A 24,806-nucleotide genomic window follows, 5' to 3' on the forward strand; every position below is an offset into this window, starting at 1 on the left:
ACCACTTTATCCCCCCCCATCCCAATTTTTCACATTTGCTGTCTTGTCACCCTAGCTCTGGCCACCTGAGCATGGGGCTCTGTGTGGGGGCGCCAGCTGACGGCAGCTGAACTGCATCATGCGTCCTCTCCTGAGGTGGTGGCAGTGGATTCCAGAGCTAATAGGGGCACCTCCTCCTCCTCCCCCTCCCAGCAATGGGCTCTGGGATGGGCTCTCTGCAGACTCAGACAGTGTGGCTGGGTCCATCACACCGAGGGCAGCTGCCCCCACCCCATTGTTGGGCTCAGGCTCTCGGCAGACTCAGGCAGGGTGGCTGCTTGTCACTCACACCCATATGAGCTCCCCTATCACTCCTCCCAGCAATGGGCTCAGGCTCTCTGCAGACCCAGACAGTGTGGCTGGGTTGGTAACACCTTGGGCAGCTTCCCCCCCCCCCAGCAATGGGCTCAGGCTCTCAGCAGACTCAGGCAGAGTGGTTGCCTGAGTCACACGAGGGAGGCAGTTTCCCCTCCCCAGTGATGGGCTCAGGCTCTCTGCAGACTCAGGCAGGGTGGTTGCCTGGGTCACATGAGGGGGCAGTTTCCCCCACCCAGTGATGGACTCAGGCTCTCTGCAGACTCAGGCAGGGTGGCAGTTCCCCCCCCCCAGCGATGGGCTCAGGCTCTCTGCAGACTCAGGCAGGGTGGTTGCATGGGTCACATGGGGGAGGCAGTTTCCCCCCCCCCAGCAATGAGCTCAGGCTCTCTGCAGACTCTGGGTTGGTAACACCTTGGGCAGCTCCCCCCACCCAGCGATGGGCTCAGGCTCTCTGCAGACTCAGGCAGGGTGGTTGCCTGGATCACAAGGGGGGGCAGCTCCCCCCACCCAGCAATGGGCTCAGGCTTTCTGCAGACTCAGGCAGGGTGGCTGGGTTGGTAACATCTTGGGCAGCTCCCCCCACCCAGCGATGGGCTCAGGCTCTCTGCAGACTCAGGCAGGGTGGCTGCCTGATTCACACGGTGAGGGGACAGTTTCCCCCACCCCAGCGATGGGCTCAGGCTCTCTGCAGACTCAGGCAGGGTGGCTGCCTGATTCACACGGTGGGGGGACAGTTTCCCCCACCCCAGCGATGGGCTCAGGCAGGCGTTTGCGAGTCAGTCCCCCGTACCCGCTCCTGCCCCCGGCCCCACCCGCAGCCCGGGCGGGGAAGGGGCCGGGTGGCTCTGCGGCGGCGCGGTCCCGGCTCTCCCCCCGCCGGCGGGCGCTGGGGCTGCAGCCCGGCCGGACGCGGCGGGCGGGCGGCGATGGCAGCAGCAGGCGCGGCGCGGGGCTGAGCCCGCAGCCCGCAGCCCGCCCCGGCTCCCCGCCATGGCCAAGCAGTACGACGTGCTGTTCCGGCTGCTGCTGCTCGGGGACTCGGGCGTGGGCAAGACCTGCCTGCTCTGCCGCTTCACCGACAACGAGTTCCACCCCTCGCACATCTCCACCATCGGTACGGGCCGCGCCGCGCCGCGCTCCTGGCGCATCTTCCCCATCCCGGGGGCAGGGCCTGGGGGTGATGGACCGGGTCTGGGGGGTGCACTGGGGCTGGGCATGGGGGTGATGGACCGGGTCTCGGGGGTGCACTGGTGCGGGGGGGGGGGGGCTGGGCATGGGGGTGATGGACCGGGTCTCGGGGGTGCACTGGTGCCGGGGGGCTGTGCTGGGCATGGGGGTGATGGACCGGGTCTCGGGGGTGCACTGGTGCCGGGGGGGGGCGGGCAGGGCATGGGGGTGACGGACCAGGTCTGGAGGGTGCACTGGTGCCGGGGGGGGCTGGGCATGGGGGTGATGAACCGGGTCTGGGGGATGCACTGGTGCCGGGGGGGGGGCTGGGCATGGGGGTGATGGACCGGGTCTCGGGGGTGCACTGGTGCCGGGGGGCTGGGCTGGGCATGGGGGTGATGGACCGGGTCTCGGGGGTGCACTGGTGCGGGGGGGGGGCTGGGCATGGGGGTGATGGACCGGGTCTGGGGGGTGCACTGGTGCGGGGGGGGGGCTGGGCATGGGGGTGATGGACCGGGTCTCGGGGGTGCACTGGTGCCGGGGGGGGGGCGGGCAGGGCATGGGGGTGATGGACCAGGTCTGGAGGGTGCACTGGTGCCGGGGGGCTGGGCATGGGGGTGATGGACCAGGTCTGGGGGATGCACTGGTGCCGGGGGGGGCCGGGCATGGGGGTGATGAACCGGGTCTCGGGGGTGCACTGGTGCCGGGGGGGGGCAGGGCATGGGGGTGATGGACCGGGTCTGGAGGGTGCACTGGTGCCGGGGGGGGCTGGGCTGGGCATGGGGGTGATGGACCAGGTCTGGGAGGTGCACTGGTGCCGGGGGGGGGCTGGGCATGGGGGTGATGGACTAGGTCTGGGGGGTGCACTGGTGCCGGTGGGGGGCTGGGCTGGGCATGGGGATGATGGACCGGGTCTGAGGGGTGCATTGGTGCGGGGGGGAGCTGGGCATGGGGATGATGGACCAGGTCTGGGGGGTGCACTGGTGCCGGGGGGCTGGGCATGGGGGTGATGGACTAGGTCTGGTGGGGGGTGCACTGGTGTCGGGGGGGGGGCTAGGCATGGGGGTGATGGACTAGGTCTGGTGGGGGATGCACTGGTGCCGGGCTGGCCATGGGAATGATGGACCAGGTCTGGGGGGGCTGGTGCACTGGTGCTGGGGGGGCTGGGCATGGAGGTAGGAGACCAGTTCTGAGGGGTGCACTGGTGCCAGGCTGGCCATGAGAATGATGGACCAGGTCTGGGTGGGTGCACAGGTGCTGGGGGGGGCTGAGCATGGGGGTAGGAGACCGGGTCGGGGGGGGGCACTGGTGCTGGGGGACTGGGCAGGGACCGGGTCTGGGGAGGAGGGGTGCACTGGTGCTGGGGGTCATGAGGGGGCGCACTGGTGCCGGGGAGCGGGCGCCTTGGGATCCTGCCCGTTGTGCAGCGTTGCCGGCAGCGCGTTGGGTCCCTGCGAGGGCGCTGGGCCGAGGGACCCACGGTGGCGGCTCTGGCTGAGCGAAGCAGCTCTTTGTTCATCACCGCGCTGCCCCGAGTGCCGGCGGGGGCGGGGGGATCGGTGTGGCCGGGCTGAGGGAAGCGGGGGGGGGGTGAGAAATGGGTGGGGCCAGGCTGAGAACCGCGGAGGAGGGAATGCATGGGGCCAGGCTGAGACCCATGGGGTGGAGGGGGAAATCAGTGAGGCTGGGTTGGGACCCCTGATCCCTTCCATAGAAGCTCTCCCAGCTCTGGGGGGCTGCTGCTGTGAGGAACCACCGGCCCCTGGGTGCACCGGGGGAACCTCAGCAAGGTTTTCTGGGTGCTCGCTACCCACAGAGGGGCCTCTCACCTCAGCCAGAATGCTCCAGCTCCAGTGGGAGGCTGTCAGCGCTCTGGGTCCCTCCTGGGCACAGCGGGAAGGGGAGAGCAAAAATCTCTCAGGCCCTTGGCCTAATATCGGGGTCTGGGGGGAGGAATCCTGTGTACCCCGGTCCGGTGACTCCTAAGGGGGACTGGGTGCTGCAGGCCCTGCTGCTAGAGATCCTGGATGTGCCGCTATAGCTACTCGCTCTGGAATCTGCCTGCCTTCCCCTCCGGCGTGAGGGGCTCTGGAGAAGAGAAAAACAGGTCCTGGCCGCGCCATGCTCAGGAGAGGCCCTCTGATGTGTGGTGCTGGGGTTGTCAGTCTGAGTGCTGGGACCAGATTCCAAACTGGGTTTCTCCCCTTCCCAAAGCAGGGTGTAGTATGGCTGTGCGGTTGTGGAGCAGTCTCTGTGCTCCACACCTGAGACCTGGCTGCATCGGTGGCCGTTGGGTGTACTGATTGGGTGGAAGGTGCTATTTAAAGTCCATTATTCTATAAATCCACCATTCAGGCTGCCACCCTTTGCCAGGGAGTTTGCTTCCAGGGACATGCCACGGAGGGGCAATTTTCTGCCTTTAGCTTCTCGTCCTCCCATCAGTGGGCTCTTAACTCAGCAGTTAACTGGGAGGTCCCTGTTCTGCGCTGCCCTGTTCTGTGCTGGGCGATCCTTCACCTTCCTTCGGTTCAGTGTGAGTCCTGCCCCGAGGGCAACAGATGTGGCAGCAACTGAATGCTCTGCTCCAGTCAATCAGCTGGGCCATGGAAAAAGCTCTTTAGCAACTGAATCTTTGGGGCTCCCAGGGCATGGCTGCTGCTCCCCCTCCCGACACCTTCCCTCCCCCAGGAAAAGGCTCAGGGCCTTGGAGAGGCTCCTGTATAAAGAGATTGGGACAGCTTGGAATGGCCCGGAGGAGAACAACTGAGCTAGAGAGGAAACTGGGCGCCCCCGTGACGGCTCAGTGAATGGGGCTTCGATTGCCCTGTGGTACCTGTCGCCACTGAGGCCAACAGCAGAGCAGGACCCCAAAGGGCTGGCTGGGGTATGCCTAGTAAAAACATCCAGGGCTACGTTGGATGGGATCATTTTGTACAGAGAACAGCAACCCTCATGCTTCAGGGCAACGAACTGCTGGAAGGAGCCAGGGAGCATACTAGCCTCTTCCAGTGAGTGCAGACAGCAGGTGCTGAGGCCTTGCAGCGGGCTGCCGCGTGTGGTTAGGATCCCTCCCCGTGCTGCAGCTCTCCTTGCCCTCCTGCAGTGAAGGGACAGGTTTTTCCGGGCCTGGTCAGGAATGGACAGGAGGTGCCCAGCGGTGGCTGTAAAAAACCGCTCTGTTCCCTGGCGCGTGTCCCTGAGCCTGCTTTTGGCTGCATCCTTTCCTGAGCCTCTGAAGGGATGAGGAAGCTGCTCTTGGCCTGGGGCAACCCCTTCCCACAAGCCAGGGTAACTCCTTTGATGTGCACTGCAAGCTTCTGGCTTAGTAAATTGGCCTCCTGCAGAGGGGAAGGGCTCAGATTCTGCCAGCTCTGATTGGTCTGATCTGACCCCTCGTTCTTACTTGCATTCTGGCTCAAGGAGCTCCTCCAGCACTGCATCTCTGGGCAGTGCCGCCTAGTGGACAGAGCCCTGGACTGGGACTCAGGAGACCAGGGTTCTATTTCTAGCTTGCCGCTAGCCTGCTGGATGACCACGGGCAAGTCGCTTCCCTGCTCCGTGCCTCAGTTTCCTCATCCATACAATGGGGATAATAAGACTGGCCTGCGGGCTGTACAAGAACTAGGTGTTATTATTTACTAACTGCTCTTTTCCTTCGATAGTGTCACTTGCAGCCTTGCATTCAATACCATCGTCCAGGATATTGGTGGGTGAAACCCCAGCACACTCTCCTGTACCCAGGGCTGTGAGCCTTCCCTGACGAAAGGTGCAAAGGAAGCTTTCCCTTCCTGGTAGCTGGCTCTCCAATCCATGAATATAGGCTAAGAGAGAAATAGGCAGGAGCTGTGATCAGTTGACCGGACTAATTGAACATGGCTAGAAACTCAGCTCTACAAAATTCCGCTCACTCCGTCCGCAGCCCTTGGTTACTCTGCAGTGGGTGCTCTCCTCCTGAGAGAGCTTTCAGAGAAGCAAAGGGAAACTGATGTGCTGTGCCCAAGAGCAGTGCACTGCCCGTGTGCAGGAGGTCGGATGCCTCTGGCTAATCAAGCCCCTCTCTCTGTGCCCACTCAAGGCAGGGCAGCTGGAAATGTTCAGAGTTCCAGCAAACTGATGGGCTGAACGCTTAGAAATGCAAAGCTGCATTGGGTTGTGCCAATTACTTTCTTCCCTTCAGCAGTTTCTCCTTCCGAGGTGGAACGGCCTTCCCCCCTGCAGTATGGCCTTCTGGCTAGTTCCAGAGTGTAAGGCGAGAAGGGATCACCTAGACTGACCTCCCATATAGCACAAGCTATTACATTTCACCCTAGTCTTGAGCCCCACGACTTGTTAGACTAAGGCATTTCAGTCCTCGGGAGGCTAACCTCTTGTGAGCCCCAGGCAGAGACCAGGAGGGACCGAGGGGCCACCATCGCCCAGGGCTCCTGCAATGGCAGGGAATGGATTGTGGGGCCACACCCAGCTCATTGCAGCGGACAACCTGTGCCCAATGCTGCAGAGGAAGGAGATTCCCCCACTAGGGTGATCAGTTGTCCCGATTTTATAGGGACAGTCCTGATTTTTGGGTCTTTTTCTTATATAGGCTCCTATTACCCCCCACCCCCACCTCGATTTTTCACATTTGCTGTCTGGTCACCCTCCCAAAGGGGGAACATTCCTGCCCAACTCCAGATCTGGTGATCAGCATAACCCAGAGCATGTGAGCAAGAACCAGCCAGCTAAGAAAAAGGATTCTCTGGTTCATGTCAGAGCACCAGCCCACTGTATTCAGTGTGCTGTCTCTGGCTGTGGTCAATTCTTGATGCTCCAGAGGAAGCTGTTGGAGTGAACTCCAGAATACATCTGGCCAATTGTGCATTGGGGAGGAGGAGAAGAAGGCAGAGGAGAAATTTCTTCCTGACCTCTGCAGATGACTTACAGAAGCCCTGAAGCATGAGGTTGAATTATAGTCATTGTCTTAATTCAGAGCTGCAAGTGTTAGGAGCATGTTAGGAGCAGAGAATTCTGTTCCCCCCCCGACCCCCACCCCAGCATCTGTGAAGCAAGGGGATGGATGGGGCACCTCTGCAGCAATACCCCCCCCCACTCACACATTCTCACTCGTTGGCTGTAGAAGTTCTCCCACCAGCTGGATTAAAGAACAGGGCAGCTAGAACCAGGAACAGAACTCCTGACTATCTATTTCCAGCTTTGCCATGGCTCTGTTGGGTGACCTGGGGCAAAGACCTTCCTGTCTCTGTGCCTCAGTTTCCCTTCCCACCTGGTGTCTGTTTAGACTGCAAGCTTTTTTGGGGTAGGGACTGTTTCTGCACTCTGTGCAGTGCCCGGCATGATGGGAACCTGATCTAGGTTTAGATGCTCCAGGTGCTACTGCAATACCCCTAATAAATAATAGAACCACCCTTCTCTCCTCCCATGCTTCTGGCTGCTGCTGTCACATGGCTTGTTTTCCACACTCCTCTAATTTCTCACTCCACAGCTGAGGCTGAACGTTTGCTGGCATTGATAAGCTATCACTCTGTTCCGGGGCACAGATACCCTAATCCAGATCCACCAGGCTGAGTGTCAACTTTCTGCCTCCCAGAGCAAAGGGAGGTGGCTGCAGAACTGAGTATGGATGACTGAAGAAGAGGTTTTGAAAGCTTCACAAACTATTTTAGGAGCTCTGTAAATCAGGCAGTGAGTGTTACAATAATCATCGACCTGCTCCACCCACAGTTAAGGTTGCCTGACACTTTCCATTATAAGACCCTTTTTTCAATTGCTTATAACTTTGCCAGCCTTTAACTGTTTGTGCTGAAACTTCCCATGTTGGGTGTCTGCCTCAGGCTGAATCCATTTGGAAAGTTTCAGCAAAAATCATTCAGCCATTTCTGAGAATGAGGCTGGGAAAAACATGTTGTTTTGCCCACGTTTTAAAGAAATCGTTTCATTGAGAAGCTCTAGCGCCTCCTTGCTTTGGAGCAGGGACTTGTGATTTGGCAGGGGGCTTGCCCTGATCTGGCACCTTTTACCATCCTGGTGCAAATTGGTCTATTTTTGACCAAGTTATAAGCTCTTGAAAAAACTCTTTTTGCGGGGCACAATACAGCCGTGAGTCTGGCAGCTAAATGCTCCAAAGATTCTGTCTGTCCTGAGCTGCCCCATTCACAGGCCCAGCAGGGGTCTGTTTGCAGTTGCACCGGCACATTTAATTCTGGGATCACCTAACCCTTGCGTGCTGGTGCAAGCCTTCTGGCACTTTTGGTGTGTATTGATCACTTATATTGCAGTACTGCCTAGTGGCCTCAGGCAGGTCGGGCCCCATTGTGCTGGGTGCTGCACAAAAATATAAAACATCGCAGTCCCTGCCCCAAAGAGCTTGCAGTCTGACTGGACAAGACAGAGGGTGCTATGGTCACTCAGCAGGTCGGTGGCAGGACTGGGAATGGAACCCAGGTGTCCTGACTCAATTCATTGGGCCATGCTGCCTCTCCGCCCCCGTAAGTTTGACTTGCCAGATTTATTCTGAAGACAGAGGAAAAATGTGAGCGTCTGGAGTTTTATGGTCAGCTTTTTAAGCATTCATGCCTCCCATTTCTGAATTACAGGTCACTTAAATTGCTTTGTTTGCTGTTGACATTGGTCTAATGTTCCCTTAGGTCCCTCTAGTCCAGGGGTCGGCAACCTTTCAGCAGTGCTGTGCCTAGTCTTCATTTGTTCACTCTGATTTAATTTTTCGCATGCCAGTCATACATAGTAACGTTTTTAGAAGGTCTCTTTCTACATCTATAATATAGAACTAAACTATTGTTGTATGTAAAGTAAATAAGGTTTTAAAAATGTTTAAGAAGCTTCATTTAAAATTAAATTAAAATGCAAAGCCCCCCGGACCAGGGGCCAGGACCCGGGCAGTGTGAGTGCCACTGAAAATCAGCTCGCGTGCCGCCTTCGGCACCTGTGCCATAGGTTGCCTACCCCTGCTCTAGTCCAAACACAGCTCGTCCGACAGTTTTTCTAGATAGTGCACAAGTCTCCATGTAGGTTTAACTGGCTATTTTTGAAGAGAATATAGTCTAATAAGCCCAGTTATTGTGGACTCTTGTGGGTCTCGGCTTGCTCCCATTGATATGTCTCTGGGATTGATCACTGACTTCAGGGAGCACTAGTGGCTGATTTTACCTTAGATAGGCTGCGAGAGATCCAGAATGGTAGGGATCCAAGTCCATATTACGGTAGACCCAAGTTGTATCCCCTCCGTCACATTGCCACTCAGATAGAAGGAGCCACATATAGATGCGCTGGTTATCCTGCCTATACCCACTAAACGTGCTCCCCTCACAGTGCTAGGGACAGATCCCAGGATTCTGTTCACCATTGTTCGGCTGCTCCGAATAGCTGTGAGTGTGTGTCCCCCCCCCGTGGGGTGTACCCCCCTGTGGTGGCCTCCCCCAGAGGGGATGGCTCCGTGGAAAACCTTGACTATCTGCATTCCCCAGAAGGAGTGGGAGTGCGGTGAAGTGACCAGCAGGGTTTGACTCAGCCCGTGAGAGAGATGCATTGAGCTCTGTGTGGCTCATGTCGCTGATGTATCACACGGAAGGCCCCCCCCACCCCAGGCCTTCAGAATTGGGGGGCAGGCCTCCAACCGTGACACTAGCTTAACACCCCTGGGCTTTTGGACACCGATTTGTTTGAAGGAGCTTTTTCTGTGCTAGGACACCCCAGCTCTAAAGGACCAGACCTCTCCCCTGTCTGGGGACTGCGTTCCTCAGGAAGGAAGAGTCTGGCTGAGTCATCTGAATTCACATGATGGGGCTTTATGGAAAACCGCAAGTGGAGGAGTGTGGGGGAGACTGGTATATGGGGTGGTGGGGAGAGCAGGGGGTTCGGGGTGTGTATGGGGGTGGGAGGGACTGGAAGATGGGGGTGTAAGTGGGGACATTTGGGGATGGTGGGAAGGGAGGGAGTGCAGGGGGTTGATATGTATGTAGGGGAGGGTGCCTGGGACCAAGAGAGATTGGGGGGGCAGGAGGTAGAGGTGTGAATAGGATCTAGGAGAAGGGGTATTGGGGAGGCATTACAGGGACAGAGAGGGATGGGCACCTTGGAGGAGCAGATATAGGGGGGAAGGCTTAGGTGACTTGTGGGAGGGGATGGGGGTCTTGAGCAATGAAGGAGAGGATGGGTTTAGGGGAGAGGGGGTTGGGGGAGTATGTGGGTTTGTGGGGCAGGCTCTTGTGGCCCCATGTGAGGGAGGTGCTCTCTGCACACAGACGTGCCCCCATTGCCGGCACAGTTGCTGCACTGCTGGCTCAGCCTTGGGGTCGCAAAGCTCCTTTCAACAGTTGCCATGGGGCCAGCGTGCCCAGCGGGAGCAGCCCCCTCACATCCCCTTCCTAGGCGGTTTGTCCGCAGCTTGATGTGGCCTGCAGGCTGCTGCGGTTCAAAGGATCCCTGCAGTCACCAGGTCCGGGGGGAGGGCGGGGTCTGTCTGTGACCGTAACCCTCCTCTCGCTGGGCGCCTGCTTCATAATGGGGTCACAGGCTCCTCGCTGAGCGTCTCAGCTGTGTGCCCGGGCAGGGTGTATTCTGGGCAGTGCTGGTACATAAAGGAACCTGTGTGACTGGCACATGGGTAGCTGCCATTTCCCACAGTGACTTTTGTCAGCTCAGTGTCGCTTAGCGCCCCCCAAAAGCAGCTTGCACCCCTCGTTCCAACAGGGCTGTGACACTGCCCCTTGGATCACCCAGCCTTGGCCCTCCCCTGGGTGGAGCACGGGCGGCTGCACCTGTGCAGGGTGTTCCGTCTCCCCGCAAGATCGCCAGGGAGGATGAGAGGCCGTGCACAGGACCGAAAGGACCCTGTGATCTCTGGGCCCGCAGCAGGCAGGGGCAGAGAGCTAGACTGGCATGGAGGCTGCCAAGAGAAGAAGAAGAGTCCACTGGTCAGACCAGGGAAAGGCTGGCTGGGCCTGCAACCTGCCTGGGCGCTCGCTCCACCTCGCTTTGGCTTTGCTTGCCAGCTCTGCGGGGCAGCCCCATTGTTCTGCAGCTGTACAGCACCTGGCACGCCAAGGGCCGGCTCCTGAGCAGCATCGCAATACAAGAGATCAGACCCAGCTGTAAAATAGGCCGTGAGGGTGTTAATCCCCGCTGCCTTGCAGAGGGCTCTGGGATTCCTGCCAAGCGCTCACTGGTGTGTGGCTGGGCAGCGCTACAGAAGCATGGAGCAGCCGCTGGCACCAGCTGGCTGAAGTCTCTCTCCTGGGACTGTTGCTCTGGAGTAACCGCCCCCCAGAGCGCTGCCTGAGTCCCTAGGTAGTGCCACTGAGGGGGGTTGTGCCTGGTAGTGTCGCCGCCTGGCGCCGTGCTGCTTAGCCCCTCTGGGGTTGAAGAAGGAGACCTGGCAAGGTGGGTGGTGTAGCTAGTCTGCTGGGAAATGCCTTCTCCAGCTGAAGAGAGATGGCCTGGGGTCTGGTGGCAACATCTCTGTGAGCATAGCTCGAAGGAGTCAGATGTATGACATGGAATTCCCTAGAGCGATGGGTCCTGCTAACCAAGCGGGCTGGCTTGAGAAGTGAGGCCTTGTGAATGGTCAGGTCCCTGGAATGGCTGGACTGGAGACAGCAATGGGCTATGGGATGGGTGTCCCACTGGTGAATGGCAGGAATCGCCCCTTGCTTCCCCAGGAACCCGTCCTGAAATGGACAGAGGAGACGTGAGAGACCTGGGCCCAGGCTCACGCTGATCAGAGAGGCCCTGTGCTGTTGCTCCTGGTATGAGCTTGGCTCATGGAGACATCTGGCACTCCCTTGCTGTCCGTTTTAGATAAGCTCTTATGCTGTGCTTATCACCCTCCTATCTGAGTCAATATGACTAACCTCTGTCATGTGCCAGTGGTTCTCTCCTCTTCCCCACCCTGCCCGGGGAGAAGAGAGTGCAGGGAGTGGCTTGTTTTGGTCAGGTTTTTCAAACGAGACTTGTGTTTATGTTAGAAGATATGGTTCCTAGAAGTGTGCCTGGCCCTTGGAGCAGGGGTGGGGAAGGCTAGGACAGAGCTTTGTTCCTGAGGCAGTTTCATCCCTAGGCTGGGACCGGCCCCAGAGGATGCTCTGTCTCCTGCACAGATGGGCTTTGCCCTGGTGGCAGCCAGTCCCGCTGGCCTGAGAAGTGGAGCTGTCTGTTCTGCCAGGCAGGCAGCTCATAAGAAATTCCTAGAGTCCAAAGCCAGAATGGACCAGTGTGATGATCTTCTCTGACCTCCTGTGTGACCCAGGCCAGAGACCTGCCCCCAAATCATTCCTAACGCAGAGCTGTGAGAAAACCATCCAGTCTTGCTTTAAACACTGTTGGTGATGGAGAATCCAACACAACACTGAACGGTGGTTTGAGCATTGGCCTGCTAAACCCAGGGTTGTGAGTTCAATCCTTGAGGGGGCCATTTTAGGGATCTGGGGCAAAGATCTGTCTGGGGATTGGTCCTACTTTGAGCAGGGGGTTGGACTAGATGACCTCCTGGGGTCCCTCAAATCCTGACATTCTATGATTGTCAAATATTGTATCGTGGGTATGGATCTCTGCTCATAGGGCCACCGTGTGTACCCCTGTGAGTGGCTGGAGGGCTCTTAACTTCTTACCAGGCTTAGACAAGCATACAAACTAGCTTTGGAAGGACCCCAGGCCTCTGGGCGGGGGCAGTCCTGCCGCAGCAGCGAGCATGAATCATAGGGGCTTACTTGAAACCCAAGCTGCAAAAAACACTCCACTGCTGCAGTCTCTAGCTACATGGCACAACACAGCTGGGTCTGCTCTGCCTGCCGCAGCCCCAGGTGAGGTGTGGCCAGTTGCAACCCTGTTTCTGAGCTGGGCTGCAGTGGACTCTGCTGGGCTGCAGTGAACGGGATGCCGCTCGCACAAACCTCTGGGCAGCCGTGCAGTGCGGATTCGTAGGGCACCAAAGTGCGTGGACCAAAGTTTCCTGCCCAACACTTAGCTTGGCCTATATTCTAGCTTCCCCGGGTAAATTCCAAATGAGATCGATGTCAGCTGATTTTAAGCATCCACTCCTGGGTTAACTCTGATTGAACTAATTCAGCTGGGTACGATTTGTGTTGATGAGGCCTCGAGGTGGATTTCCATCTTCACTGAACTCAAACAAAGCAGAGGAATCATTCTACTAGGGTTTGTAAAAGTCCCTTTAAGCTTCTGAATGTTGGGCCTAAGCTAACTGGCAGCATCCCACTCAGAGGCTGCCTTGCTGCATTGATCTTTGGGCTCTGGCTCAGCCAGGAGTCCAGGGATCCCTGGGTGAGCATCTTGGGTCAGACTAGATAGAATGGGCCCTTCTGGCCTTGCTCTCTAGAAAGCAATCAGCTTATTCAGCAGACCAGTGTCCTGGTACCGGGCATGGGAGGCACCCTGCGTACCGTTCCAGGTGACTGCGCAGAGCACGGGTTCCCTGCTCCACAAGTACATAACATAGGCTGGCTATTGCAGGTCCATCATCTGCATGTCTTGGGAGGGTGATGGATGAGACATGACGAAGCTATTGTGATCAGAAGCAGTGGCTGGGACTATTTTTGGCTTCCCAAGGAGCTCTTGAGATGTTGAGCTGTGATTTATGGGGAAGGCAGCTGGGCTCGGCAGCTATGGTGTCTCACAGCAAAAAGCAACGGAAATGTGCATTTGCAAATGTGGTTATATTTAAGGGGTGTGTGGAGGGGAACAACCCCAGAGGAAACTAAAGACACTGAATTTCCAACAGAACAAATAACCTGTTGATCAGTTTATTTTGTTTCCAAACTGTGGTGTGTTGAGGACGGGGTTAGAAGTGCAAGCTATTGCTTTAGGAGTTGGGGTATTTCCTGGTCCTGCTTATCGGCTAAGTGGGTCAGCCTCAGCCTGGAAGAAGCTAGGCTAGTCCAGGTGAGGCAGATGGGCTGCTCTGCTCTAGGGAGCAGCCTGCACTGTGGGCGGCTCTGTGCATTACCGTTCGGGAGTCTACGGAATACGGTCATGTTACGTTTCAGCAAGAGGCTCTAACTTCTCTGTGTGTGCTGTGAATGTAACGCACACAGACACTGACATGTCCGGTTTCCTAGCTGCCCGGGCAGTGGTGCCCAGCACTTCCCATGAAGACAGAGGGTAACGAGTTCCTTAACGCTTTGCAAAGCTGCCAAGGCTAGGTATGTGCTGCAGGCTGGATTTTACTGGAAAGTCTTAGCTCGAAGGGTGCAGCCTTACCTGAGAACAAAGCTAGGAAGGAAGAGGGGGCGTGGCTGGTGTCTAAATTATTTCCCATCTCTTCCTGGTTTTAGCGCCTCCCGGGTTTGGAGCCGGGACCCGAAACCTTTTAGAGTCCTGGGATCAGAGGGGCTCTTTGCCTTCTCTGTGACACTCCGTCCAGATCTGGCCCTGGCGCTGAGCCATGGGAATTGCCACTTGCACACAGGAGAGCTTGTGCATGCTCTTAGCACTCTGCCTACCCCAGCTGCATGGAGCACGCTCCCAAACCTATATGAGCTACCTGGGCCAGCCAGCCGGCCTGCCTATCTCCTGCATCAACGTACCCTCTAGCCTAGAGAAGTGCCACTGGACTCTGAGCCAGGACGTCATGAGTTTGAGCCCCTCTTCTGCTGCCCTGTGCATTTCACAGCCCTCATTAGTAGGCTTCATATCCCAACTTTCAGAGGCAGGCAAATCGCATTCTCCCATGTCTTCCGAGTGACTTAACGTTTGCATAAGGTCACTTCTGGCAAAAATGGAAATAGGACCAAAGTCTCAGCTGCACTGCCTCTCAGAAAGCACCTGCCAAACCTATGTGCTTGGCTATGCTGTTAGGCTCTGATCACTAGGCCCCACTGCTAGCCCACAAGAAAGGCATTTTGATTCCCAATATGCCACTGCTGTGTGTAGCCCACTGGCAAAGCAGGAGTTGCATGACGTGCTGGTGGCTGGCCCACAGAGATAGGTCTGCATAGCCACCAGTTAGCACAGGTGGGGGAAACCTGCTACTTTTTTAGCACAGACATTAGTCGCTTGTGCTGCGGAGGTGAAAGTTCTGGGTTCAAACTCGGACAGAAACAAGTGTGTGATTGTGTGTGTCATAATGCTGCTTATGGAGAAAGGGACACGGCTGAGGTGGTCTGGGCAATTCCTGCCTCTTGAGAGCTTGACTCTGCACCCTTAATGTCTTTTGAAGTATTCTGGTTTTAATGGGTTGTGTGGCCACGCTATCTGCTGCAAAACTTGCAGCAGGGTTTGTTATAAGCCTAATGTCGCATCCACTTTAAAATCCCGAGGGTCCTATCTGCTTCGTAATTGGCGGGTCAGATCTGGAGCTGAGGCAAAGGGGTTTTCTGGAAAACCTGAGCTGATCTGGCTGGGGAATTCCCAATAGACATCACCCCGAGCACAGAGGTGATTCTCCACAATCCCCTCTCGCGAAGCAGCTTTGTGGAGAGCCGCTGCTGGGAGCAGGTAGCTCATTTCTGAGCTGGGCGTGGCCCCCTTCGCACAACCAATGTCGGCATGATGCTTTCAGCACAATGTCAGAGGTGTTTGTTACTGTTGGACCCCCGTTGTGGTGGGCACTGTACAACCACCGCACAGAGACCGACCTGAGCCCCTCTCCCTCTCTGAATAAGTGGACTTGGAAGTGCTGAGGAGACGCGCGTGGCCAGGACCATGCCTCATCGACTAGCCTTGCTTGGAATGCTAACTTCAGAGAGCCGGGGGCTGGCCGAGTTGAGTAGGTGATGCTCCCCTGCATCTCTGAATTCCTGCAGCCCGTTTATGGAGAGCTGCAAACTCAAAGCCCAGGAAGGGTCCGTGCGGCAGGTGGGCCCTGTGAAGAAGCGCTCTAAGCCTGCCTGTGCCAGCGTCTCCAGAACGCCGACCTGCTGTCGCCTAGTGTGGAGAGCAGCCGGGCTGAGGCCGGGGCCCTGGCTTACCCAGACAGCTGCCCCTCTGCAGCACAAAGCCAGCATGCAGCGCACTGGAGCCTGTCCCACCCACATCCCAGAATCCTCTAACGCCCATTCAGGTCTCCCAATAGTGGGGGGTGATTTGTGAACTCCTGGCTGAAGTCCAACAGATCCTGGGGGGCTGTGGGCGCTTGGGGTTGGAGTCCTGGCGATGCGGGGTGCACAGATGCCAGAGGGGATTGTGGGATTGTATGGCTCAGGGGCATAGGGACCCGTGGGAAGTGGGGAAGAGGCTGGGCAAGGAGTGAGCTCAAGTCCAGGGCATCACAAGACCTGCATCCCCCTGCCCTCCTCTAACCACTGCACATGCTGCTCCCAAGGGGAATGCGCTGCTGGAGCTGAGCAGAACCTGGTCCGCTCTCCTGTCCATGCCCTGGCCCTCGCCCTGGTATCCCGGACTGGCCATGAGCCGGAGAGGAGACACTGGCCTGTATCCAGCAGGTGTGGCTCCCACTGACTCCAGTTATACCAAGGCACCTTTCAAGCCGTCAGTGCCCTGGGTAGGTGAATGCACGGGGTAGGAGGGGCGAGAGGCTGGGTAGAGCTTCCCAATTCAGTCTCTAGTCTAGCACAGCCCGAGTGACGTGGGACGCGTAGGCCAATGGAAGTCTCTGCTCTCCGTGCCACACCCTCGTGCCGAGAGGGTGTGGCTGCCAATTGGCTGGGACACGTCCCTGTGCCACGGCTCCTGCAGAGTGCTTGCTAGCAGCAAGGCAGCTCCCCATAAGGCCTCTCTTCTCGCCCCTCTCCCCAGGAGTCGACTTCAAGATGAAGACCATAGAAGTGGATGGTATCAAAGTGCGAATACAGATCTGGTGAGTGCTGAAGCTGAGATCCGGAGGGGTGTTGGGCAAGGGTGCGTGATCCAGGGCCGGAACCCTGCTGAAGCTTACCAGCTGAGATCCTGCTGGGCCAAGACCTCTACAGAACATGTGGCTGCTGCAGCGAGGGGTGGCAGGCAGTAGGGGGTGCTCTTCTCTCCCAGTGCCCCTGGGGTGGTTAAAGACACCCTGGCAATCTCTGCAAGAGCAGGCATGTTGGTCTGGGTTTCCTGGCCCAATTCCATTGCGGGTGTGTCTCCCTAAATCCCACTGCCCAGTCTCCATCAGTTGCGGCATTCCAGTTCGCTTCCCACCCTAGGCTCTCCTGTAGTGAGGCTGTGCTCAGTTCGTCAGCTGCCATGTCCCTCCGCAGAGGTGGCAGCATTGCAGTGGTGATGGATGTTGTGTATGTAGCGTGTGAACTGCTCTGGGACTGAAGGTGCCACCGTAGGCAGAAGTCTCTCATTTGGGCCGTGGGGGCCGCAGATGGACTGCTACAGCTGGGGCTAGGAAAACCACCGCCACAGACCGGCTGCTGCATGCTTGTCCATGGGCCGCACACCCTCCCGCTGCTGGCCAGTGCTGGAAGCAGGCTGCAAAACTGGGTGGGCCATTGGCCTCAGCCTGCAGTGCCCATGCAGCCGCTTTAAAGGGCCTGGCTCCGAGCTGCAGGCCCCAGCGTACCAGCCAGCTGGAGGACAGCAATCCGGTCCCAGGGCACTCTCTGGGCTGTCTCTGTAGAGTGTTGGGGTCGCAGGCCTCCCCACACTCCTGCCGACAGGCCCTGCCAGTTCACAGAGAGGGGCCAGGGAAGGACAGAGCCAGAGATGGGAGCTGCTGGCTGCAGTGCTCCCTGGCAGAGGTGGCAGTGGCCACAGCTGTCCCGTGTCCATCCTGGCACTGCCCACCCCACCCCGCTGGGTAGCCAGGTGACACAGCAGCTAATGGCACCGTGACAGAGCGCTCAGATAGGGGCATCCTCTGCCATCGAAGGTGGAGAGTGTGTGTGTTTGGGGTGTCTGGGATGAGCCCTGCTGTGTGTGCCCATCCAAGACCCTCTGGCTCCATTTGGCACCAATGACCAGCTCCCACTGATGCCCCATAAGTCACTTGCCCCACGGTGTGTGCCCACCGTGGATTTGCAGCTTCTCCCCCAGCCCCAGTGCTGTTTGCTCTGTGGCTCTTGCTCCCACCCTGCGGCAGTAGGAGGCGCGGTATCCCCGTCGGGCGTCATGGTGCCCAGGGAATGCCCGCAACTGACATGACCTCTGCTCTGCTGCAGGGACACGGCAGGCCAAGAGCGGTACCAGACGATAACGAAGCAGTACTACAGACGAGCCCAGGTAATGGCGCTGCCCTGAATATGAGGGCGATACTGGGGGTAGGCAGCACACGTCTCTCTAGGCCCCGTAACAGGGGCTGGATCCTACTCCGTCCTTTGTGGGCCTGGCACAGAGTGGAACCTGTAAGACCTGCTGCTCAGTGGGTCACGCGACCTGGCAGATTCCTGCTGTCCCTCTGGTGCCATTCCAGGCCAGTGTTTCGGCTCCTGCCTTTCACTGCCCAAGGAGCCGAGGGCAAGATCTGCTCTGCCAGAGACCGAGGGAGAGGCTGGGTAGTCGGGTGGGCAAATGGCATTGTGCACATGGGGTTCTCAGGGTGCCACCGAGAGCGGGCTTGTGAGAATCACTGCCTTTCAAGGTTTCTGCGCCCAGGGCTAGACTGATGGGGCTAGGGCAGGATGCTCCCCACCCCTCCTAGCCAGAAGCGCCCCAAAGAGCTCAATAGACAAAGGGTGGGAGGAGACACTGAGGCGCAGGGATGCGGAAGGGATCCCCCCAGGGTCACCCAGCAGGGTGCTGGCAGAGCTGGGGATGAAACCCAGGTGTCCGGAGTCCCAGACCCTATCCCTAGGCCACACTGGGTTCCCTTAAGGCTAACTGTGGCCTGTCCTAGGAGGCCACATGGGCTTGTCACTGGGATGGTGGAGGTAGGTTAGACTGGTGTGCTCAGCTGACCCGGCCCTCGGTGCCTCCCGGAGGGCCAGACACCAGGGGTTCCTGCCCAAGTCCCAGTGCCTCCTGGGAACTGGGGGTCCCTGCCCACGCCCCAGTGCCTCCCAGGAACCAGGGGTCCCTGCCCACGCTCTCGTGCCTCCTGGGGACTGGGGGTCCCTGCCCTCCCCCTGGTGCCTCCCGGAGGGCAGGTGCATAGGACCACGTGGTATGAGGGAGGCTGTGGGTAAGACTGTCCTCTGCTCCCCCACCCCATCACCTGTGCACTGGGTCTCATTGCAGGGGATATTCTTGGTCTACGACATCAGCAGCGAGCGCTCCTACCAGCACATCATGAAATGGGCCAGCGACGTGGACGAGGTGGGAGTTGGCTCAGAGCCACTTGTCTTCCCTGGTGGCCTCTGGCTCCTGAGCGCATGTGGGGAGGGGGTCCCTACTGCCTGAGGCAGTATCCTGGTCTGGATGGGTCCAGACTGAGCAGGCAGCCTGTGCTGGGGGCTGAGCCCTGAGCAGCGAGACATGGCAAGGCCCCCAGCGGGGCAGTGACGGAGTTCGGAATAAGCTTGGAGCGAACAGACTGTCGAGCCTCTGGGAAACTAACAGCTGGAGTCTGGCTGCCAAGCAGGCTCTGCTGGAAGGGACCCTGACCTCTGGGGCAGTGAACAAGTCTGCAGCGGGGAGAGGGGGCAGCAGGAGCATGGGGCTCTGCCAGTGCGTGGAGTGGGTTGGCGATGGCCTGCAGCAGGGGGGATGGGCAGCAGGAGGCTCTGCCAGTGAGTGCAGTGGATGTGCAGGGGCGGGGAGTGGGCAGCATGCAGCACAGATGGCCCATGCCGTGGGTTGCAGCCGACGTGCAAGGCAGGCTTGTGAGAGCAGCGAGCAGCAGGGCACATGTGGCTGGACGTGGGTGCAGGGTACAATTCAGCCCTATGGGAACTGTGGGGCCTGTGGCAATGGGTCATGTAGAGTGGCTGCCTCGTCACTCAGTGGGAACAGCTTAGGCAGTCCCCCTGGGGATCGGGTGCAGGGCACCTGTGCTGTGCCAGTAGCCCCGGGGCAGTAACTCAACCACAGGGCATCCAGAACAGGTCCCCCTGCAGCAGCCAGGGCTGTTGATTGAAGACCTGACCCCTTGAAATGCCCTCCCTGCAGCAGGCCAGGGGCTCGGGGCAGGCTTGCTGCCCAGCCTGTGCCCTGCCGCCCAGCCTGTGCCCTGCCGTGTGGACGTCGCTCCCAGCATATGCTACTGGGGGTTGAGCCACCATGTCCAAGCCATCGTGAGCAACGGGTGATCCTGGGTGTCCAGTGGAAACCCCTTGGAAGGGCTCAGCTGTCGGAAGGTGCTGAACGCCGCCCTCTGGGTCCGGCCCCTTCAAGGGATCTTAGCTGGGCCCCACGGTCACCTGTTGCTCCTGGGCGTCTTGGCCTGTCGCTGCTGGGAGCCTGGGGTCGGTCCCTGTGGTGCGGTGGGGCTGGAGGGAGGCAAGGGCACTGGCCAGTGTCCCAGTGCATGCTGGGAGCCTGGGGTCGGTCCCTGTGGTGCGGTGGGGCTGAAGGCAGGCAGGGGCACTGGGCAGTGCCCCAGTGCATGCTGGGAGCCTGGGGTCAGTCCCTGCGGTGGGGTTGGGGGTGCCAGGGGGTGGCTGGAAGCCCTGGGGTTGTTCTCTGTGGTGTGGCGGTGCTGGGGGGGGCGGTAGGCAGTGCCCCAGTGCATTCTGGGAGCCCCAGGGTCATTGCTTGTGCCGTGGAGTTTCAGGAGGGGGGGCCAGGCAGTGCCGCAGTGCATGCTGGGAGCCCTGGGGTTGTGTGGTGGAGCTATGGGAGGGCTGGACAGTGCCCCAGTGCATGCTGGGAACCATGAGGTTGTGTGGCAGAGCTATGGAGGGCTGGACAGTGCCCCAGTGCACGCTGGGAGCCCTGGGGTTGTGTGGTGGAGCTATGGGAGGGCTGGACAGTGCCCCAGTGCATGCTGGGAGCCCTGGGGTTGTGTGGTGGAGCTATGGGAGGGCTGGACAGTGCCCCAGTGCATGCTGGGAACCCTGAGGTTGTGTGGCAGAGCTATGGGAGGGCTGGACAGTGCCCCAGTGCACGCTGGGAGCCCTGGGGTTGTGTGGCAGAGCTATGGGAGGGCTGGACAGTGCCCCAGTGTGTGCTGGGAGCCCTGGGGTTGTGTGGCAGAGCTATGGGAGGGCTGGACAGTGCCCCAGTGCACACTGGGAGCCCTGGGGTTGTGTGGCAGAGCTATGGGAGGGCTGGACAGTGCCCCAGTGTGTGCTGGGAGCCCTGGGGTTGTGTGGCAGAGCTATGGAGGGCTGGACAGTGCCCCAGTGCACGCTGGGAGCCCTGGGGTTGTGTGGCGGAGCTATGGGAGGGTTGGACAGTGCCCCAGTGTGTGCTGGGAGCCCTAGGGTTGTGTGGCAGAGCTATGGGAGGGCTGGACAGTGCCCCAGTGCACGCTGGGAGCCCTAGGGTTGTGTGGCAGAGCTATGGGAGGGCTGGACAGTGCCCCAGTGCACGCTGGGAGCCCTAGGGTTGTGTGGCAGAGCTATGGGAGGGCTGGACAGTGCCCCAGTGTCCTGGGAGCCCTGGGGTTGTGTGGCAGAGCTATGGAGGGCTGGACAGTGCCCCAGTGTGTGCTGGGAGCCCTGGGGTTGTGTGGCAGAGCTATGGGAGGGCTGGACAGTGCCCCAGTGTGCTGGGAGCCCTGGGGTTGTGTGGCGGAGCTATGGAGGGCTGGACAGTGCCCCAGTGCACGCTGGGAGCCCTAGGGTTGTGTGGCAGAGCTATGGAGGGCTGGACAGTGCCCCAGTGTGTGCTGGGAGCCCTGGGGTTGTGTGGCAGAGCTATGGAGGGCTGGACAGTGCCCCAGTGCACGCTGGGAGCCCTAGGGTTGTGTGGCGGAGCTATAGGAGGGCTGGACAGTGCCCCAGTGCATGCTGGGAGCCCTGGGGTTGTGTGGCAGAGCTATGGGAGGGCTGGAGAGTGCCCCAGTGCACGCTGGGAGCCCTGGGGTTGTGTGGTGGAGCTATGGGAGGGCTGGACAGTGCCCCAGTGTGCTGGGAGCCCTGGGGTTGTGTGGTGGAGCTATGGGAGGGCTGGACAGTGCCCCAGTGCACGCTGGGAGCCCTGGGGTTGTGTGGTGGAGCTATGGGAGGGCTGGACAGTGCCCCAGTGTGCCGGGAGCCCTGGGGTTGTGTGGCGGAGCTATGGGAGGGCTGGACAGTGCCCCAGTGTGCTGGGAGCCCTGGGGTTATATGGCGGAGCTATGGGAGGGCTGGACAGTGCCCCAGTGTGTGCTGGAAGCCCTGGGGTTGTGTGGCAGAGCTATGGGAGGGCTGGAGAGTGCCCCAGTGTGCTGGGAGCCCTGGGGTTGTGTGGCGGAGCTATGGGAGGGCTGGACAGTGCCCCAGTGTGTGCTGGGAGCCCTGGGGTTGTGTGGCAGAGCTATGGGAGGGCTGGAATCGTGCCCCAGTGCATGCTGGGATGGGCTAACGAGTCTTCCCTTCCCTGCCCAGTATGCGCCAGACGGTGTCCAGAAGATCCTCATCGGGAACAAAGCGGACGAGGAGCAGAAGAGACAAGTGGGCAGGGAACAAGGCCTGCAGGTGAGCGGGCCTCACACCGCAGAGCATGTCCTGCTCCCCTCAACGGGTGCCCATGCCCCCTGGTGCCCATGCCCTTGCTCTTTGTGGGGGCCACGCCCCACGTACTCTGTCTTCCCGGCCCCACCCTACCCCCTGGTCGGCCTCCAGCTGCCCGCGTGCTCCCAGCACTCAGGAGTGAGCGTGCGTGTCTGAAGGGGGAGGGTGGACTTGTCTCCACTGTGCTGAGGTTGGCAATCAGTGCCCCGCTCGGTGATGGTCTGAGGGACTCTCTTGCCTTGCAGCTGGCTAAAGAGTACGGGATGGACTTCTACGAAACAAGTGCCTGCACCAACTTCAACATTAAGGAGGTGAGAACCCAGCAGTGTTCTGAGATGGGAGGGTGGGGGACAGGCTCCTTTCCTTGCTATCAGACGGGCAAACCTTGAAAAAGAACCCAGAGCCGGTGGCTTCCCCTGCTCTCTCCAGACTGGATTTCGAGCTGATCACTCAACCGGCCCCACCAGTCTCCCAGGAGTTCTGCTTTGGCCTGGGTCAGAAACCGACTCTTCTCCCAGAGTTATTGTTGTCTTGTTCCACGATTGTTATCTCAGGCCAGGAATCTGGAATGAATTTGTCAACATGTACAAGGGCCTTGGTAACAGCTTGATCCAAGATGTCCAGCCCCAAATAGCCTCACTTTCCTTACAATGAGAACATCAGAACGGCCATCCTGTGTCAGACCAATGGTCCGTTGCACCCAGTGTCCTGTCTTCCAACAGTGGCTGGTGCCTGGTGCTTCAGAGGGAATGAAAAGGACGGAGCAATTATCGAGTGATCCACCCCCAGTCATCCAGTCCCAGCGTCTGGCAGTCAGAGGTTTAGGGACGCCCAGAGCATGCAGTTGCATCCCAGACCATCTTGGCTAAAAGCCATTGATGGACACAACTTCCATGAACTTATCTCGTTCTTTTTGAACCCGGTTACACTTTTGGCCTTGACAACATCCCTGGGCAATGAGTTTCACAGGCTGACTGTGCGTTGTGTGAAGAAGAACTTCCTTTTATTTGTTTTAAACCTGCTGCCTACTCATTTCATTGGGTGCCTCTGGTTCTTCATGTGTTCTGTGAAGGAGTAAATAATGCTTCCTTATTCACTTTCTCCATCACACTCATGGTTTGATAGGCCTCTGCCATATCCTCCCTTAGTCGTCTCTTTTCTAAGCTGAACAGCCCCAGTCTTTTCAATCTCTCCTCCTACAGAAGCTGCTCCATACTCCTAATCATTTTTGTTGCCCTTCTCTGCACTGTTTCCATTTCTAATACGTGTTTTTGAGATGGGGCGACCAGAACCGCACGCAATATTGCAGGTGTGGGCGTACCATGGATTTATACAGTGACATTATGATATTGTCTGTCTTATCATCTATCCCTTTCCTAATGGTTCCTATCATTGCTAACTCTTTTGACTGCTGCTGCGCATTGGGCGGGTTACTTTTAGACAATGACTCCAAGGACTTTCTCGAGCGGTAACAGCTAATTTACATCCCATCATTGTGTATGTATCGTTGGGATTCTGTTTTCCAATGTGCATTACTTTGCATTTATCAACATCAAATTTCATCTGCAGTTTTGTTGCCCAGTCACCCAGTTTTGTGAGATCCTTTTGTAACTCTTCATAATCGGCTTTGAACTTAACTATCGTGAGGATTGCATCTTGAGTATGCATCCAACGAAGTGGAGGTTCACCCACGCAAGCTCATGCTCCAATACGTCTGTTAGTCTATAAGGTGCCACAGGACTCTTTGTTGAGTATTTTTGTATCATCTGCAAACTTTGCCACCTCCTTGTTTACTCCCTTTACTAGATCATTTATGAATATGTTGAACAGCACAGGTCCCAGTACAGGTCCTTGGGGAACCCCACTTTTTACCTCTCTCCATTCTGAAAATGACCATTTATTCCTACCCTTTGCTTCCTATCTTTTAACCAGTTACTGATCCATGAGAGGACCTTCCCTCTTATCCCATGACTGCTTACTTTGCTTAAGATCCTTTGGTGAGGAACCTTGTCAAACAAAGGCTTTCTGAAAGTCCAAGTACACTATATCCACTGGATCCTCCTTGTCCACATGCTTGTTGCCTCCCTCAAAGAACCCTAATAGATTGGTGAGGCGTGATTTTCCTTTACAAAAGCCATGTTTACTCTTCTCCAACAAATTGTGTTCATCTCTGTGTCTGATAATTTTGTTCTTTTCTAAAGTTTCAAACAATTTGTCTGATACTGAGGTTAGGCTTACCAATCTGTAATTGCTGGGATTGCGTCTGCTGGCCTTTTTAAAAATCGCTGTTACATTAACTACCTTCCAGTCATCTGGTACAGAGGCTGATTTAAGTGATAGGTTACATACCACATTTAGTAGTTCTGCAATTTCATATCTGAGTTTCTTCAGAACTCTTGGGTGAATGCCATCTGGTTCTGGTGACTCATTACTGGTTAGTTTATCATTTTATTCCCAAACGTCCTCTAATGACACCTCAGGCTGGGATGGTTTCTCAGATTTGTCACCTAAAAAGAATGGATCAGGTGTGGGAATCTCCCTCACATCCTGAGCCATGAAGACCAATGCAAAGAATTCATTTAACTTCTCCGCAATAATCTTGTCTTCCTCGAGTGCTCCTTTAGCACCTCGATCGTCCAGTGGCCACACTGACTGTTTGTCAGGCTTCCTGCTGCTGCTGTACTTAAAAACAATTTACTGTTAGTTTTTGTGTCTTTTGCTAATTGCTTTTCGAAGTCTTTTTTGGCCTGCCTTGTATTATATTGTTATGCTTGGCTCGCTAGAGTTTATACTACATTCCAAAGCATGGGCAAGTATTAAAGTCTGCTCCCGACGCTT

At 57.7% G+C, this 24,806-nt stretch overlaps 1 protein-coding gene across 2 annotated transcripts in view; it reads left to right on the forward strand.

Moving 5' to 3' along the window:
- Window positions 1-1,293: 1,293 nt before the first annotated feature.
- The window catches only part of RAB15 (RAB15, member RAS oncogene family), a 36,833-nt gene continuing 13,320 nt past the window's right edge, over window positions 1,294-24,806 (forward strand). Inside the window, exons 1-6 of one of the 2 annotated variants that reach the window (XM_030561952.1) lie at window positions 1,294-1,471; window positions 16,246-16,306; window positions 17,595-17,655; window positions 18,610-18,687; window positions 21,843-21,932; window positions 22,214-22,279. In XM_030561952.1, coding sequence (XP_030417812.1) covers window positions 1,348-1,471; window positions 16,246-16,306; window positions 17,595-17,655; window positions 18,610-18,687; window positions 21,843-21,932; window positions 22,214-22,279 — 480 coding nt within the window. In that variant the 5' untranslated portion in view covers window positions 1,294-1,347. The remainder of the gene's footprint in view (window positions 1,472-16,245; window positions 16,307-17,594; window positions 17,656-18,609; window positions 18,688-21,842; window positions 21,933-22,213; window positions 22,280-24,806) is intronic. The other variant, XM_030561951.1, reaches the window with a different exon arrangement.

This window comes from Gopherus evgoodei, chromosome 4 (genome assembly GCF_007399415.2).
Source record: "Gopherus evgoodei ecotype Sinaloan lineage chromosome 4, rGopEvg1_v1.p, whole genome shotgun sequence".
NCBI classification, from domain to species: Eukaryota; Metazoa; Chordata; order Testudines; family Testudinidae; genus Gopherus; species Gopherus evgoodei.